At 38.1% G+C, this 16914-nt stretch overlaps 1 protein-coding gene and 1 long non-coding RNA gene across 2 annotated transcripts; one reads left to right on the forward strand and one right to left on the reverse strand.

The window, feature by feature from the left end:
- Positions 1–456: 456 nt before the first annotated feature.
- On the forward strand, positions 457–1853 carry LOC103432561 (ferritin-like catalase Nec2). Its single transcript, XM_008370755.4, has 3 exons — positions 457–839; positions 929–1154; positions 1296–1853. Exons 1-3 carry the CDS (start codon positions 511–513, stop codon positions 1665–1667), a joined length of 927 nt encoding a protein of 308 aa, XP_008368977.3. The 5' UTR covers positions 457–510; the 3' UTR covers positions 1668–1853.
- A 4243-nt stretch (positions 1854–6096) lies between these two features.
- LOC139194300 (uncharacterized) lies at positions 6097–8112 on the reverse strand. Its single transcript, XR_011579061.1, has 2 exons — positions 7409–8112; positions 6097–7287 (listed from the first exon to the last, which is right to left on the reverse strand). It is a non-coding gene; the product is annotated as an uncharacterized lncRNA (long non-coding RNA).
- Between the last annotated feature and the right edge of the window lie 8802 nt (positions 8113–16914).

Consider the following 16914-nt stretch of genomic DNA (forward strand, 5'->3'; position numbering starts at 1 on the left):
CTAACCGTGAAACGATCATACATGTCACGCCGCGGGAGAGTTGAGTGGAAGTCAGTGGGAGGGGAGAGTAAGGAAGAATATTATATTGGTTGAATGGATAGGTAGAGAGTGTGTGTGCGGTTCGGCAGAAAATGGGGAAAAGGGAGGGGAGGTGTGATGATGATGGGTAATAAAATAATGAAATATAGGATGATTGATGGGCAATAAAATAATGAAAAACTAATTATCTCTACTTGTAGAATTACATATGATATACGACCCGGTATTCCTAACAAGGGCAGACCAAACTTTTTGTTTAATAAGCTACAATACAAAATAATTAATGTATTGATGACACCATCCTATATTTGGCTTCTATTTAGAAGGGTTCGGCCATGCTACCATTAGGTCAGTGAACGACTTCTTGTAGAGTATTATTAATCGCGTGCATGCCTATATAAAGTCGGTAGAAGTGCATGGTTTATTCACTCCTATGCGAACCAATTTTATCAAACTCATACTATTGGTTGCATGAAATTAGCAGTAATGGCTACTACTTCTGCATCTTATTTCAGTGCTGCCTTTGTTTTCCTTGTTGCTTTGAATTTCCTCAGCTTTCAGGTCATTACTGCTTCTGGTCATGCACCCAACGACAGTGACTACCTAGGGTTTATGTTGAACTTGGAATATTTGGACGGTGAGTTTTACTCATACGGTGTTTTTGGCAATGACCTCGATAGTATCTCCCCAAACTTGTCCCAAGGGGGCCCGCGTCCTATTGGTGGTCAGAAGGCCAATCTCGACCCCCTTGTGACTGAAATAATCAAGGAATTTGCTTATGAACAAGTTGGTCATATCAGGTATAGAGTGCATGATCAACTGTTGTAAATTTTATTAATTCTGATTAACCCTAGATGGTAGATATAATATGTATCTGATTAATTTTCAGAGCAATCACTCAGGCAACAGGCGGGTTCCCAAGGCCTCTTATAAACATCAGCAGAGCCCTTTTCTCACTACTTGTTGACCTAGCAGTGGGTTACCCATTGCTCCCTCCATTTGACCCTTACGCAAACACAGTCAATTATCTTATAGCAGCGCAAGCACTGAATTATGATGGTGTAGTGGGTTATGTTTACATCAATGCAAACCTCAACACCGATGCTGCTAACAGAGTACGTATAATAAGAAATGTTTGTTAAAACAGTTCTTGTTAATAGTTAGTTAACAACATTTCTATCTATTAATAATTTTTTTCACAATTAATTAATTAACTATAACTTTTGGGTAACGTATGTAATTCAACATGCATGCAGTTGGGTGCATCGCTTTTGGGTACGAAGGCTGGACAAAATGCAGTGGTGCGTGCATTACTGTATGAGAGAGCGAATCAGACGGTGGCTCCGTACAATCTCACGGTGGCTAATATCGTCAGCCGAATTGCTGAATTTGGGAACAAGGTGGCCAGGGGTGGCCTCGAAGAAGGCATCATAGTACCCATCACGCTTGGGGCTGAGAATCGAACGGTCACGAATGTCCTATCAGCGGACACGAATTCGCTGTCCTATGCAAGGACGCCAGGAGAGATCTTGAGGATTCTGTATGGAACAGGAAATGAATGTGTGCCTGGCGGCTTTTTCCCTGCAAGAGCAAATGGCCAAATTGCAAGGACCTGCATTACTATATAAGCAAAAGCACAATAATCAAAGCTGTGGGTTTATACCCAATAATAAATAAACGCTGGTTCATGTAACTGCGTCCAAATGTATCCAACTAAATGCACACACGTATATATGTGTGTATTTAGAATTTAAGAGATGTATTCGACCATGAATCTTAATAAAAAAAAAATATATATAATGATATTAAATTAACAAGGTCTTGATTGATTATGTTTATTCAGCTCTCTTACTACACCGAATATAAGCTATTATAAGTACCCTTTTTCTTATTAAAAACTAGCATTTACCTACACACTTTGTGTGTATGTACACATTTTTTTAGAAAATGAGAAGGAGAGAGGAAGAGAGAGAGAACGTCCCCGAGTGGGAGATTTTTGTTTTTGGTTTTTGTTTTTATTTGTTTTTTTATTAATATTGGAGGTATTTTAACATCATTGTAGGTGAGACTTTAATAAAAAACAGTAAATTTAGACTTATGAAATTACATTATTTCCCATCATTTTTTTTTTTTGTGATAGAAGACTAATTTGTCTTTTTACCATCTTTTGGTTGACAAAGAGGGTTTTATTAATTAGTGGAGATTAGAATTCATCGCAATAGAGCTTTAGCAGCCAATATTGTTCCCTGCTCTTTTTGGCTGGATTCCTGTTTCAGTAAAGCTAATCTATTACGTTGTAGCCGTATGGCCAACCAGGCTCACAAAACAAAAGCATTAAGGGCGTGTTTACCACCAGAATGGAGGTAGAAGAAAAGGAATTGAATTCCTCTCCAAGTGATTCTGCCATTTACCAAATTTTGGGAATGAAAAAAATTAGTGAGCTCCACCCAAAATCAGTAATTGTATTCCTGATATCCCCGGAATCCAAACACTGACTTGAATGTGGTAATTGAATTCCAAAAGAAAGCCAACATCAGGAATCAAACTTCTCTACAGAAATTGCCTTACCCCTCCCATCTGCCTCCCACGATTCAACCACCAAAAGCACACCCATCCCCACCCTTAACTAACGCAGACCACCACACCACCTCCCACTGCCAAGACCTATCACCAACCTATCCGAACAATTTTACAAACAAACTCCGGACACCCCAGATCCAAATTCAGATGGAGAAAGAGAGATGCAGATGAGTATAGATAAAAGAAAAACCTTATGACTACCCACTGCGGATCGAATTTCTATTGCATACATTTTTACAGAGAGCATAACATAAAGCATTGAGCGGCTGGCAAATCGTTGAGAAATCCGAGAATGGCCAGAGGCAAGGAGTTCATGATTTACCGCCAAAATGAGATCTTCAGGCCGATAGAACCCAACAAGGTCAGGATGGGCAAGAGTTGGCGCTTAGGGATGATCGCAAAAACAATATGCGGATGCAAACAGGGAGAGTAGAAAGAGTTGTGGTGGAACCGTAGAGGTTCCCAAACCGTTCTCTTTTTTTTGTTGAGTATTTTTACTTCTTTTCCTTGTTGAATTAGGTTTTTACTCTTTAAGAAATAAAAAAAAAAGTTCAAGTTTTATTAAAAATAATTATATGAGAATTGTTAAGATTTTAGTAAAACTATATATGCGTGTGTGTGAAATTGTATTAAAAAGTTAAGATTTTTTCTATTATTAAGATTAAAGGGTATTTTAGTAATCATATTAATTTTTGTTCCGATTCAGGTGAACTGGTAAACAACTTATATCATTTCAACTCCAATTCTAGGACATTATAGTAAACAACTTTGACAGGAATTCGATTCGGACTCATTCCCATTCCAATTCCCCCTCAATTCAATTCCTCTTATTTTGATTACGGATTTGTAAACGAGCCATAAGACACCATATGCTTTAGTCTCATTTCATCCCATCCTAGTTTCACTTGCGGAACCACATTGTTCATAAATAAAGGGGTAATATGCTAAAGGAGATCACATATTATATCATATTAGAGTATCATCTTATGTGACAAATGATGGACATAATCAATATTTAGTGAGATAACTTCATTAATTGACACAACATTTACATGTTACTTCCTACATCAGCTAATACACTAACATAAAAGAGCTCTTTATTGAATCTATTCAAAATAAGTGTAGGACTCCTTGGAGGATTTGTGCTATTGTTGAGGACATTCACTGGCTAACCAACAACTTTACATCGATTTCATGTAACTACATCTACTGCGAAGCCAAAGTTCTTGAAAATGCTCTTACTAGTGTAGGCCATAAAATTCAGGGTATAAGGTTCTTTTGTCAAAAAGCTAGGCATGTTTTCATTTTTTTAATACAAGCCATATTTCTATTAATTATAAATTACTCTAAGAGGAGTTAGGAGAGTTTGAACCTGTGAACAACCACCCTAGATGCAATGCTTTCATTTTGATTTCATTGGACTTGGAGGCTCGTCTATGCAATGAAGTTCAATTTCCGTTCGAATAGAGAATAAACTTGGTAGAAAAACACGAAAAAAAATAGAACCCCACCCCTTCCCCACTCCCCCAAAAAGCGACATATCTGATGTCCCCATTTTGTTTCTTCATCTACAACTTTTTTGAACTTTTTGACATTTGTACTTTACCTTATATCATTTATTTAAAATAAATGAAAAAAAAAATTATAATCTGCCACTTAGTATTACAGTTTAGTAATATTACTCACCACTTATAAATGAGAGGTCTTAGATTCGAACCGAGGAGCCAGAAATTTTTTTATGGGTGGGTTAGCTAAAAAAAATTATCCTAAAATCAAGTGATATTTTTATGCTACATACGTATTGTATGCAAAAATTTAAGTCTAATTTTTGTATTTGTACACTAAAATTTGCTTGGCATAAACTCAATATGCTTCGCAATTGCAAACTACAAAAATTACAATAAATCATCCAATTTCACATATATTTAGATGCAAACACAAGATGATAGAAACTTGATACATGGACTATCTCAATTACAACCACACAACTAACACAAAACAAAACAGTGAAAGTAGAAGTAACAAAAAAAAATTGGTTGAAAATAATATAAATAAAGCCCACTGAATCAAAGCAGAATAATCTTGAACAAAATAACATTGCCACAAATCGTACCTGGGATATAGCCCACCGTAGCCTTTGGTGTTCTCTGCTAGTGGTACGAACCTTGTAGTTGGCATGTTCGATATCAATTTATTTCTCTCATCTGTTATGTGTAAATATAAACATGGCCAAACCTAGCCTATATATGAAGTTACCTATCGAGCAATGCTTAGAGCATCTCTAATGGAAGTCCCTATTTAGGGACTTCCACCACCATTTTTGAGTCATGGGTCTAAAAGACGCTAGGCGCTAGTTTGGCGGTGGGCTAAGGCCTAGTGCCTAGACGGCTAGGCAGAGACCTAGGCAGACTAAGCAGATTTAAGTAAATTTATTATATCGTATAAATAAGTGTCTATTTATACTTAAAAAAACACACACATATTTATATTGGATACATAAATTGTAAAATAAAATGACATATAATGAGTGTTAATCAAAGTATTCAACAAAGTCTCCTACATTTTATTGAAAAGTTAAAATGCAAAATGAAAGTTATCAATTTTCTGTCTAAGTCAGAGTCACGACCTAAGTGGGTGCCTAGGCGGGGTTAGGTGGACTAGGTGAACGCCTAAGCGGGTCTAGGTGCACTTGCTTAATTGTCAAACGCCTAGGGACTAATCAGGGAGGTGGGCAGCCGTCTAGTGCCTAGGCAGCGCCAGTCAGAGATTTTTATAACAATGCTTTTGAATACTCATTTAAGGACTTAAAGGGAATCTTTGAGTCCCTAAAGGAATATTGCCTCAATTGGGAGAGCCTTTATAGTAGAATCCCTAAATTTGAAGTTTTTATGATTTTATGTGGTAATTTGATTAGGTGCACATTTTTTGTTTATGTTAACCTTTTTTTAATTAATTAAAAGCATTAAAATCTTAAAGGTGGACATTTTTTTTGTTTATGTTACCTGTTTTTTAATTAATTAAAAACATTAAATGCATTAAAAGTTTTAATCAAGATTGTGGACCCTATTTTCCACTTAAGATTGTCCCTATACAATTCATATATGTGAGGACAAACATTATGTATCCAGTGAGTCGTTAAATGATTTAAGGACTCTTCCATTGGAGGCAATATGATAAGAGTTGTTAAATCATTTAACCTAACGAGATTAATTTAACAACTTCTATTCAAATGTGTCACTTACAAGTGCACTTTTAATATGCAAGAAAGCCTCCTTTTGAATTATTATCGCTCGCATTCCTATAAGTTTAGCAGAACTGCATGGTTCATTCACTCATACACGAACTGTTTTAGTAAACTCATACAATTGATTACATGAAATTAGCATCAATGGCTACCACTACAACTACATCTTATTTCAGTGTTACCTTTGTTTTCCTTGTTGCATTGGATCTCCTCAGCTTTCAGGTCCTGACTGCTTCAGTTTAACTTGAAGGGTGTTTATACCATATTTAGGGCCTCGTATTTAGACCTCGTATAAATACACGGAGGACTTAAATGTAATTATGTAATAAAGGAAGGGGCAAATATGTAATTAGGGGAGGAGCCCTTATTCTATAAAAGGGCCTCCTCACCCTCACAAAGAAAATGGGCCTCTTCACATCCCCTAAGCTCTAAGCTCTCTCTCTCCCTCCTTCTTCAGTAGAGAAATACAATACAATCAGTGTGGACGTAACCCAAACCTTGGGTGAACCACGATACATCTTGTATTATTTACATTACTTGCAGATTCACGGTCGGATTTACGTTATTCCAAGACCATCTGGTTTTGTGCATCAACATTTGGCGCCGTCTGTGGGAAACGACACAAAAAGTTATGTCGGTTCTTTCTTAATTTTTCACCTCCACCGTAGATCTGTAAAATCCAAGAGACAACCAAAACTCTCTCTGCCAACATCAAAAGCCAACATCTCAAATTGTTGATTGATTCAAACGCCCCAACTAAAACATGAAAATTCACCAAAACATTTTTTCAGTTTTTATGACGATTTCAGATCCCAGTCCAAGTGTTTGATTTAGTATTGGGATTTGAAAATGGCAGCAAGACAAATGGAAGAGATACAGAGGAAGCTGGCGCTGCTAAATCATCCTAGGGCCACTGCAGTTGCTCGGTCTCTCATTTTCGCTGGCATGGAGCCCTACGCCCTTCTCGAGTGGCTCTTCTTCGGCCTGCTGGGGGACATGTCGCCATTCTCTCAACAAAATCTTCAAGGGGATGCCAACAAAGAGATCCCTCGAACCCAGTGGGCGAGGAAGCTATGAACATCGCACTGAATCCTTGTGCCGTATTTCTTCCCAAAAATTCCGATCAACTCCCCATGACTTCTCCCAGAAAAAAGCCCATTATCAAAACCTGGAAATCGCCAGTCCGCCGATGCAGCCGCAGTCCAATCGTCGTCCCTTCGCTACCCTTCGAGCGAGATCCCTACCTCCAGAGCCCAGCGTCTAATCGGGATTGCCACTAGTACTAGAGTTATTGGATTCTCCGTCTTCTACATTTTTCTGCAGATCCAAAACCCTTCGAACCACGAAGGTCGTTGTCAGCGGAGACCAGCGACGGAGAGCACGAAGTGGAGCTGCTGGGTTTTCTCTCGGACCTTTCTTCTTCCCTATTATTTTCCGGGAAAAATGTCAGAAAGCCCTCAGAAAAATGCGCCGTGCTTTTTCGAGTGGCAGCAGCAGCAGGGTTAGACATCTACCTAGAGGCTCAACAATAGAGCTAATTCATACCTTGAGGAGGCAACTGGGAACTCATACGAAACTCTATTTTTTATGGGAAGCAGGCTCTGCCGTTGCAGGGTGACAGCTGGTGGGCCGAAAGCACGAACCAGAACGGATGGTATGATGTCGGTGCCAACGATGCCTTACAGTTCTCATTTGGCACTGCTGTGTGCACTGAGGACGCCCTCAACTAGGGCCCCGGTGGTGGAGAGATGACGGTATTGGAGAGATGTCGTTCCTGACCAAAAGTATGGTGAGCGGCAGAAGCAATAAAGGCTATTACAGAAAGCACATAGGCCTAATGTGGGAGAATATTATGGAGCCTTGGAGGTGGACTCGTGGACCATGCTGCAGAAAAAGAAAACCAGAAACCAAGCCGAAAGAGAAAGGCAGTGGCGGACAAAACAAAAGGAAAAGAGAAAGAAAAGGGAAAGAAAAAGCAAAAGCAAGTAAGTGTTTAGAGATGGAGAGATCAAAGAAAAAAACAGAAAAGAAAAAAGATCATGTCGTTGGGAGAATATTTCAGAAAGTAGAAAAGAGGAAAGCAAAAGGGATGTACATGGGAACACTGCAAAAACAAGGAGTAAACATCCCACCAAAATGATGTAATTTATTTTTCTCATCTTTTGGAGACATCTGTATAAACCTCATCAGAGGGAAATATGTATAAACCCCATCAGAGGGTAATAATAAAAAATAAAATAAATAAATAAATAAAAAACCGCAAAGCCCAAAATAAATAGGCTGGAATGTTGTGTAGAGGGCGAATGCCCATAAGCCCAAAACAGCTCTAATCAGGCGATCAAAAGTACGCCCAATACTCCAAAATTATTAGGCAACCCGCCGCTATTACTACCAACCAGGTGATGAAATGTACAACTCGTACTCTAATATCATTTGGCAACTAGCCATTCATGCCACCAACCAGGTGATGAAATGTACAACCCGTACTCTCTCATGCCACCAACCAGGTGATCAAAAGTACGCCCAGTACTTCAAATTATACATGAGCATTACTCATGTCATTCATACATAAACATTCATGAGCATCACTCATGACAATCATACATAAACATTCATGACCATCATTCATGTCAACATTCATGACCATCATTCATGTCAACATTCATGAGCATCACTCATGTTAACATTCATAAGCATCACTCATGTCAACATCCATAAGCATCACTCATGTCAATCAAACATTCATGAGCATCACTCATGACAATTAGCTTCAAAAGCTTCATTTACAGAGCTCCAGCTTCAAAGCTTCACTTACAAAAGCTTCACCTACAAAGCTTCAGTGCAGGGTATACAAATACCGCCTCCGAACAACCGCCATTTCGGCCCATACACGGATTCAATTTGAAGTCTCCAGCCAACAGACTATATTGACCGAAGACTTGGGGGACTACATTATGTACCAAATATTGGGCCTCAACTGGGCCTCATGAAAAATACTTGGGGGACTTAGCCCATTATTTATGTATTAAGGAACGAGCCCTTATTCTATAAAAGGGACTCACTCACTTTCATTAGAGAGCACCCATTATTCATGTACTGAGGAGCGAACCCTTATTTTATAAAAGGGACTCCCTAACCATCATTAGAAAGCATCAACTCTAGCCCATCATTCATGTATTGAGGAGCGAGCCCTAGTTCTATAAAAGGGACTCCATCAGCTTCAAACGCTACAAGCCGAGCCAACCAAGGCAACATAAGCCACGAGCCGAGCAGCCGAGCAGCGTGTGCTACTTCTAGTTGAGCGTCATTTCAGATTGAGTACTGCCTCATATCGAGCATCAGTTCAAGACAACATCTAGTTACTTCGGCCCACACATGAACTGAATTTCAAGTCTCCAGCCAAAAGACTCTCTTGACTGAAGACTTGGGGGACTACTGTTTATACCATATTTAGGGCAAATATGTAATTAGGGGAGGAACCCTTATTCTATAAAAGGGCATCCTCACCCTCACAAAGAAAAGGGCCTCTTCACATCCCCTAAGCTCTAAGCTCTCTCTCTCCCTCCCTCTTCAGCAGAGAAATACAATACAATCAGTGTGGACGTAACCCAAACCTTGGGTGAACCACGATACATCTTGTGTTAATTACATTACTTGCAGATTCACGGTCGGATTTACGTTGTTCCAAGACCATCTGGTTTTGTGCATCAACAAAGGGTTTTTGGCAAAAGTGCTCGCTATTTGTCTACCTCAATAAAAGAGCACTCAGGTTTTGAAATTCAATCAAACATAATCATATTCCTTGTACTACTATATTTGCCCTTTATAGAGATAATTCACCCTTTTTACAAGTAAAAACTTCCACTACTTGAAAGACGATATAACGACCAAATTAATATTGACTCTATTAGTATCAATGACGCCATACCAATATATATTATCGATGTTATATTGACATTATTAACACCAAATTAACAATATTGACGCCACCATATCAACATTATCAAGCAGTGGTTATAGATTAGGAACTGTTAAAGTCCCACATCGATGGTGAGAAAGGAAACCAAGGAGTTTAAATATGTTTACCCCACTCTAACTAATATCGAGACCTTTTGTCTTAAAACCTCACACCTGACAGATTGGGTAGGTGGTAAAGGTGGGGACAGTATTGGTGTCATTAGAGTGGGGTGGGCCCAGTGATCCAAAACTTCTAACATGGTATCAGAGCCCACGGTTGCGAGCCCGTGCAAGCTAACGAGCTTGTGTGCAAGCCAATGAGCTTGTCACCACCGGGAAGGAAACAAGTCTGAGCTCTTAACATAGAGACGATCGTTGAGTTTCAATTGAAAACAAGTGGGCCCAACGTGAGCCGACCTCTGAGTTTCAATTACCGAAGTAGATCTCCACGTATGAACTACTAAATGAGGTTACACATAAGGGGGGTGTTAAAGTCCCACATCGGTGGTGGGAAATGAAGCCGAGGGGTTTAAATATGTTTACCCTACTCTAAAGAATATCGAAGCCTTTTTTGGTAAAACCTCACACCTGACAGATTGGGCAGGTGGTAAAGGTGAGGACAGTATCGGTGTCGTTAAAGTGGGGGCGGACCCGGTTATCCAAAAATTCCAACATGGTAGTAGAGCCCACGATTTTGGGCCCGTGCAAGCCAACGAGCTTATCACCCAAAAGAAAACAAGTCTGAACTCTTAATATAGAGACGATCGCTGAGTTCCATTGAAAACAAGTGGGCCCAACGTGAGCTGACCTCTGAGTTTCAATTACCGATGTGGATCTCCACGTGTGAACCACTAAATGAGGTTACACGTGAGGGGGAGTGAAGAAAACCAAATGGGTTTAAATATGATTACCCTACTATAACTAATACTGAGGTCTTTTGTGGTAAAACCCTACACCTGACGGAACCACTAAATGAGGTTACACGTGAGGGGGAGTGTTAAAGTCCCACATCAGTGGGGTGAAGAAAACCAAATGGGTTTAAATATGATTACCATACTCTAACTAATACCAAGGCCTTTTGTGGTAAAACTCCACACTTGCGGATTGGGTAGGTGATAAAAGTGGGGACAATATCAGTGTCGTTAAAGTGGGGCGGGCCCGACGATCAAAAAATTCCAACATGAGGTTACACTTGAGGGGGAGTGTTAAGAATCCCACATCGGTGGGTTCAAAGAAACCCAATGGGTTTAAATAGTATTATCCTACTCTAACTAATACTGAGACATTTTGTGATAAAACCCCACACCCGACGGATTGGGTAGGTGGCAAAGTTGGGGACAATATCGATGTCGTTAAAGTGGGGCGGGCCCGGCGATCCAACAATTCAAACATAGTATCAAAGTCCACGATTGTGGGCTCGTGCAAGCCAACGAGCTTGTGTGCAAGCCAATGAGTTTGTCACCACCGGGAAGGAAACAAGTTTGAGCTCTTAACATAGAGACGACTGCTGAGTTTCAATTGAAAACAAGCAGGCCCAACGTGAGCCAACCTCTGAGTTTCAATTACTGATATGGATCTTCACATATGAACCACCAAATGAGGTTACACGTGAGGGGGAGTGTTAAAGTCCCACATCGGTGGTGGTAAAGGAAACCAAGGGGTTTAAATATGTTTACCCCACTCTAATTAATACCAATGCCTTTTGTGGTAAAACCTCACACCTGACAGATTGGGCAGGTGGTAAAGGTGGGGACAGTATCGGTGTCGTTAGAGTGGGGTGGGCTCGGCAATCCAAAAATTCCAACAGGACAAAAGGTTCCTCTTGATTGGAGCAGTGGCTGTAAAATAAGAACCCTAATTGATGAACCTGAATTGCTAGTTTCAAATTTTGGATCCGCGGATGAGGGTTAATGGACTGATAATGACGATGTGTTTAATTTGGAACCACACCAAATTAGACAGGATTGCATAGGCAGGAGGATGGTTGCAAAGTGACAACACATTTGCAAGTATTGTTAAGTATTTCCCGGTGACAACTCCCTTTAACCTTGGCTTTCAATATCCAATTGGAGAGAGTGAGAGATGCGTGAAGATGGGTTGCAGAGTGTGTGAGAGAGGCGGAACAAGGGGTGAATAAAACCTATCTAAAAAGGAGTCAAGTTTCATACAACCCTATGCCAAAATGATTATGTTTGATTGAATTTCAAAAACCTGAGTATTTTAATTTAGCTAGGCAAAGAGTGAGTACTTTTGCCAAAACTATAACTTGAACTTGGAATACTTGGACGGTGAGTTTTCTCATACGGTTTTGGCAAAGGCCTCGCTGCGATCGCCCCAAACTTTGTCCCAGGGACGTCTGCATCCCATTGGTGGTCGGAAGGCCAATCTCGATCCGCTTGTTGCTCGAACATCGGGGATTCGCTCATGAACACGTTAGTCATATCAGGTCCATCCATTATCATTTAACAATTGTTATTAGCATCTTAAAATAGTCATTATGCAATTGAGTAAAGCTGGGAAACCACATTTTTAAACCACATTGATGTACTATCTCATGTGACAAGTGATGTATACAGCCATTATCAAATAAGATAGATTTGTTAATTAACGTGATATGTATATATGACTTACCAGTTACCACGTATGTGATCATAATTTTTTTTAAAGTTTTATGTAACGAAAATGTATAACTTCGTGTACATAAGTTACTGTTTATTTATTTTTGACTAACAACCCTATATTATTGTATGTATTGATTAATTGCCAGAGCATCACTAAGGCGACATAAGGATTCCCAAGGCCTCTTATAAACCTCACCCGTGTGATTTTTGTTAGATAATGAGTATGATAGTGGGAGTTAGAACCAGGAGTAAATTATAGGAATGGTCCTTCAACTAAAAATTCATTAACATTCGTCCCTTAACTCATCAAAAAGTGCAGTTATGATCCGTCAACTAAAAATCTATTATCAATGGTCCATCAACTTTAATCCAACTGGAGAAACAGTCCATCAACTTTAACCCAATTGGAGAAATGATCTCTTAGCTTTAACCCAATTGTAGCAGTGATCCTTCCAACATAACTTATTTTGAAAAATTCTAATGAAGTTGACGAAAATGACCATAGTTACACGTTTTGATGAGTTGAGGGACCAATGGTAATGAATTTTTAGTTGAGGGATCATTGCTCCAATTTGATTAAAGTTGAGAGACCATTGCTACAATTTACTCTTAAAACCAGTCATAGTGTTTCAAATTGGTATGGAAATGTTTTGTTGAAGAGTGTAAAGTTGTCCTAATTTATTTGGGATATGAACCTTTAATTAAATTCTGATACTTGACACTCATAGTTGGATTGGAATTGTGTGTCAATTTTCTACGCTGATTTTAGTAGGAAAATCACTATGATTGTTTCAACATAAATAGTGGTAATGTTCTCATAAAACAACCGCTTATTATGGAATTAGACCTATTGTAAGCCAATTATATTGTTTCTCAAGAGAGAAAAAGCTTACTGTTGAAGTTATGACTTCATCTTCATCGTTTGTTAAAGGTCAGATTTATTTCTTACAATTTTTCACTAATCGACCCTTGTGCTAACACAGCCACTTATCCCTCCATTTGACCGTTATGCTAATATACAGCCAATTATCTGTTAGCATCGCATGTACTCACTTATGATGACCTAGTGGGTTATGTTGCCCCCACTCCAACCCTCACCACCCTTGCTTCTCGCAGGGCACGTACCTGTGAACTAATCAATTAGAGAATTGTTATGCTGTTCTTTCTATACCCATCACACTTGGGGATGAGAATCGGACAGTCACTAACGTCCTGTCAGCAGATGTAAATTCGCTGGTGCATGCAAGGACGCCATGTGAGATCTTGAGGATTTTGTATGGGACTGGATATGAAGGATTGTATGGCGGATTTTTCCCTAAGGAGCAAATGGCCAAGTTGCAAAGATCTGCCTTGTCATTGCTGGAGATTCCGATAAGCAAAAGCACATTAAGCCTCTAATTTAAGCTATGGATTTATTTGTGCTCAATAATACAAACGCTGATTTGTGTAGCTGCGTGCAATTGCAGGTTAGAAGTATTCTGCTAACTTACACCTTATGCTTGATTAGAATTTAATAATCATATGTATGCCACCAAGAATCTTATAATTAAACTATTAATAAAAAAAAGGAAATAAGGCCGATTTTGATTATCTTTCAGCCTAACACAATAATATAGAGCTCGTTTTGAAATGCTTTTAAAATAACTGAAAGCACTTTTGGTGAAATTAATTTTGGATTTTAAAAACACTAGTGTTTTTCAGGATCCACTTAAATTTTTACGAATGATTGGTTTCAAAAACACTTTCAGTCATTTTGAAAACACTTCCAAATTAACTCTAATAGGCGACTTAAAAAATAGCAATACTGGTTAAATTATGCAGGTGGATAACGCAATCACACTTTGATGTTTCTCATAATTAGATGCCAAATCACATCCAAGTCCACCCCAATATCCATTGATGATTTGTTGGTGATCATAAGCATATAATAGTGCGTATTTGCATTATCTGCTCGAGCATTTAATTAGTTGCTTTTGCCTTTTCTTTATCGTCTTTGGCCTGTAAAGATGCTTGAGAAGTGGGTATTTGACACCACTCGATGTGGCGAAGGGAAGAAAGGACTAAAACCATGTTTGTCAAAGAGAAAGATATATGGTCTTTGCCTAAGGAGATCTTTCCCTTCCTATTTGTTTGTTACATGATCCATGTAAACATATATGATTAATAATTGCGTTCCCAAGGTGGGAATGCACATATTTCACCTCTCGCAAATAATATATTTTTACCTTATAAGTTTTATAATTAGAATAGCTCATTTTTTCAATCATCATTTGAAGACTATCTCTACAAAAAATTATTTGAATTAGAGATTGTTTATGCATTCAAATATATAGAATCAATCGATGGTGTGAGTACCAAATAACATATTCATGATGAACTGTCCATTTTTTTAATACATTCAGATGAGTAAACAATTTGAGACTTGAATGATTTTTTTGTAGGAATGATTTCTGAATTTTATTTGTCTTTTGATTTCCTCCTAAATGATTTCAACGTTTTCAAGGTACAGCTAGTGCATGGTGACTCGCTTTCTGTCTCTCTATAGTGGCGCACGTCCGTCTCTTGTAAAGCCCAAACTTTAGGGTAAAAGTAGTAAACAGAAAAATTGAGATCCTTCATGTTCCTCCAACCCTAATTCGCCCAAGTCCAAAAGAGTTTTCCTTTTGCATGCGCATGCTTGTGCAGACCTGAACATGGTGTCAGATCGGTATATGTACAGATTCTACACACACTTTATAACGATTGATTATCTCCATGACTACGCTCAAATTGCAAACAGTGTGGGACACAGCACCTGAAAATCTTGTGGAACTAGTTCAACCACATATATAATTTGAACATGCAACGTGCACAATTGTGGCATTATTGTGGACTGAGTCGTGTCTTAACCGATCGAGTGCCATATTATCCTGAGACCAAAATGATCGATCATGACAAGCACATGCAAATGCGTACTAGTTAGTACAGTTGTCGGAGACCGTTTTTGTGTCTACGTGATCCATCAGTTGCTGCCTCTGGGTATCCAATATTGTTGTGGCCAAAGTTGGGGAATTATATAAGAGTAGCTTCTTAACAGGATTCCGTTATATTCGCCGTTTATTTTCTTTATTAACATCTAAAATCGTATATAGGAAAAATTATTCAATTTGGAGCAGTGGTGGAGACAAGATTTTACGTGAGAAGGGACCTCACATAATAAATGGATCGTACTTACAAGAGTATAATACATGCTTGGAGTTGTAAGATAATTAATTTTCTGAGGCGCTAAATGCTTTTTCCACATTGAAATTAACTTCCAATATCAAGTCAATGAAAAATGTTAAGAGATTGGGGGAGGCTAAAATGCTTTTGTGAGTCTTCTTGGCCTCCTGAAGGGGTGGATAATCGTGGTTTGCCATCAATTGTCCCATTTAAAAAAAAAAATATTAGGAGACTGTTTTTCAACCAAATTTTGGAGACCATCATGTCATATGAAATTATGGTTCAAGTAGTCTCTCTGGTATCACCCTGACTCAATATAGAAGGAATTGAGAATTTTCGAACAAAAAAATAAAAAGAATGGATTTGGAATTTGGAGAACAAATGTATGAACTTTTAAAAATTTTGTAAAAAATTAAAAGAGAACATAGAGATTTACAAACTTTAATATATATTGTTCTGGGTTGGGATTGGGAGTGGGAGGACAAAATATATGAAATTTCAAGAAGGGGGTGAGGAAGAGCTCAAAGTTTATTATTCTTCAATTGGACAATGTGAGATATTTTTTTTATAAAACTAAACTAGACTTTAAGTTTTAATTTTAAGAGATTGATTCTTTTATTAAATAAGATGTTAAGATGTTAAATTTAGTTTTAGGATGACTGTTGTTGGAATTGAAAAGAAAAAGAGTCCTTTTGTTTTAACTATTGGTGAATAGAATTTAAGAGTTTTGTAAAAAGAAGTATAGTACTAAGTTTACCAAAAAAAAGGTATAATACTAAGTTTACAATATATATATATATATATATATATATAAAATATATATAATATATATATAAAATAGTAAGAAAAAAAGGCTGAAAGAGTGAGGGTAGGCCTAGGCCTATGTCGGTCTTATAGCGCTTACTTCTTCCTTTGATTCGGAGATCGTTCAACCCTTCATATGGACCAAATGAATGAATGGTTCACTATGAGAATGCTACTTGTTATCCATCAATTGGTTTGACACAGATGGACATCAAGGTCATCATTCTCTTTGGTTTGCACAACCAAAAAATTATTCAAAGGATCTACAAGAAGATAAAAAAAAAATACGATATTGTATCAAAACTTATGTGCAAAATAATATGAAAATATCCTCTAAATGATCTTCAAGTTGAATAAGTTTTAGCAGATATGATCTTTAGATGATGATAAAAAAGAATAAATAGTTCGGATTATTTTATACGGTGAAAATATATTAATCATAAGTGAGAGGATAGACACAAACATTAT

The sequence above is a fragment of the Malus domestica genome, chromosome 03, assembly GCF_042453785.1.
Source record: "Malus domestica chromosome 03, GDT2T_hap1".
Taxonomy (NCBI): domain Eukaryota; kingdom Viridiplantae; phylum Streptophyta; class Magnoliopsida; order Rosales; family Rosaceae; genus Malus; species Malus domestica.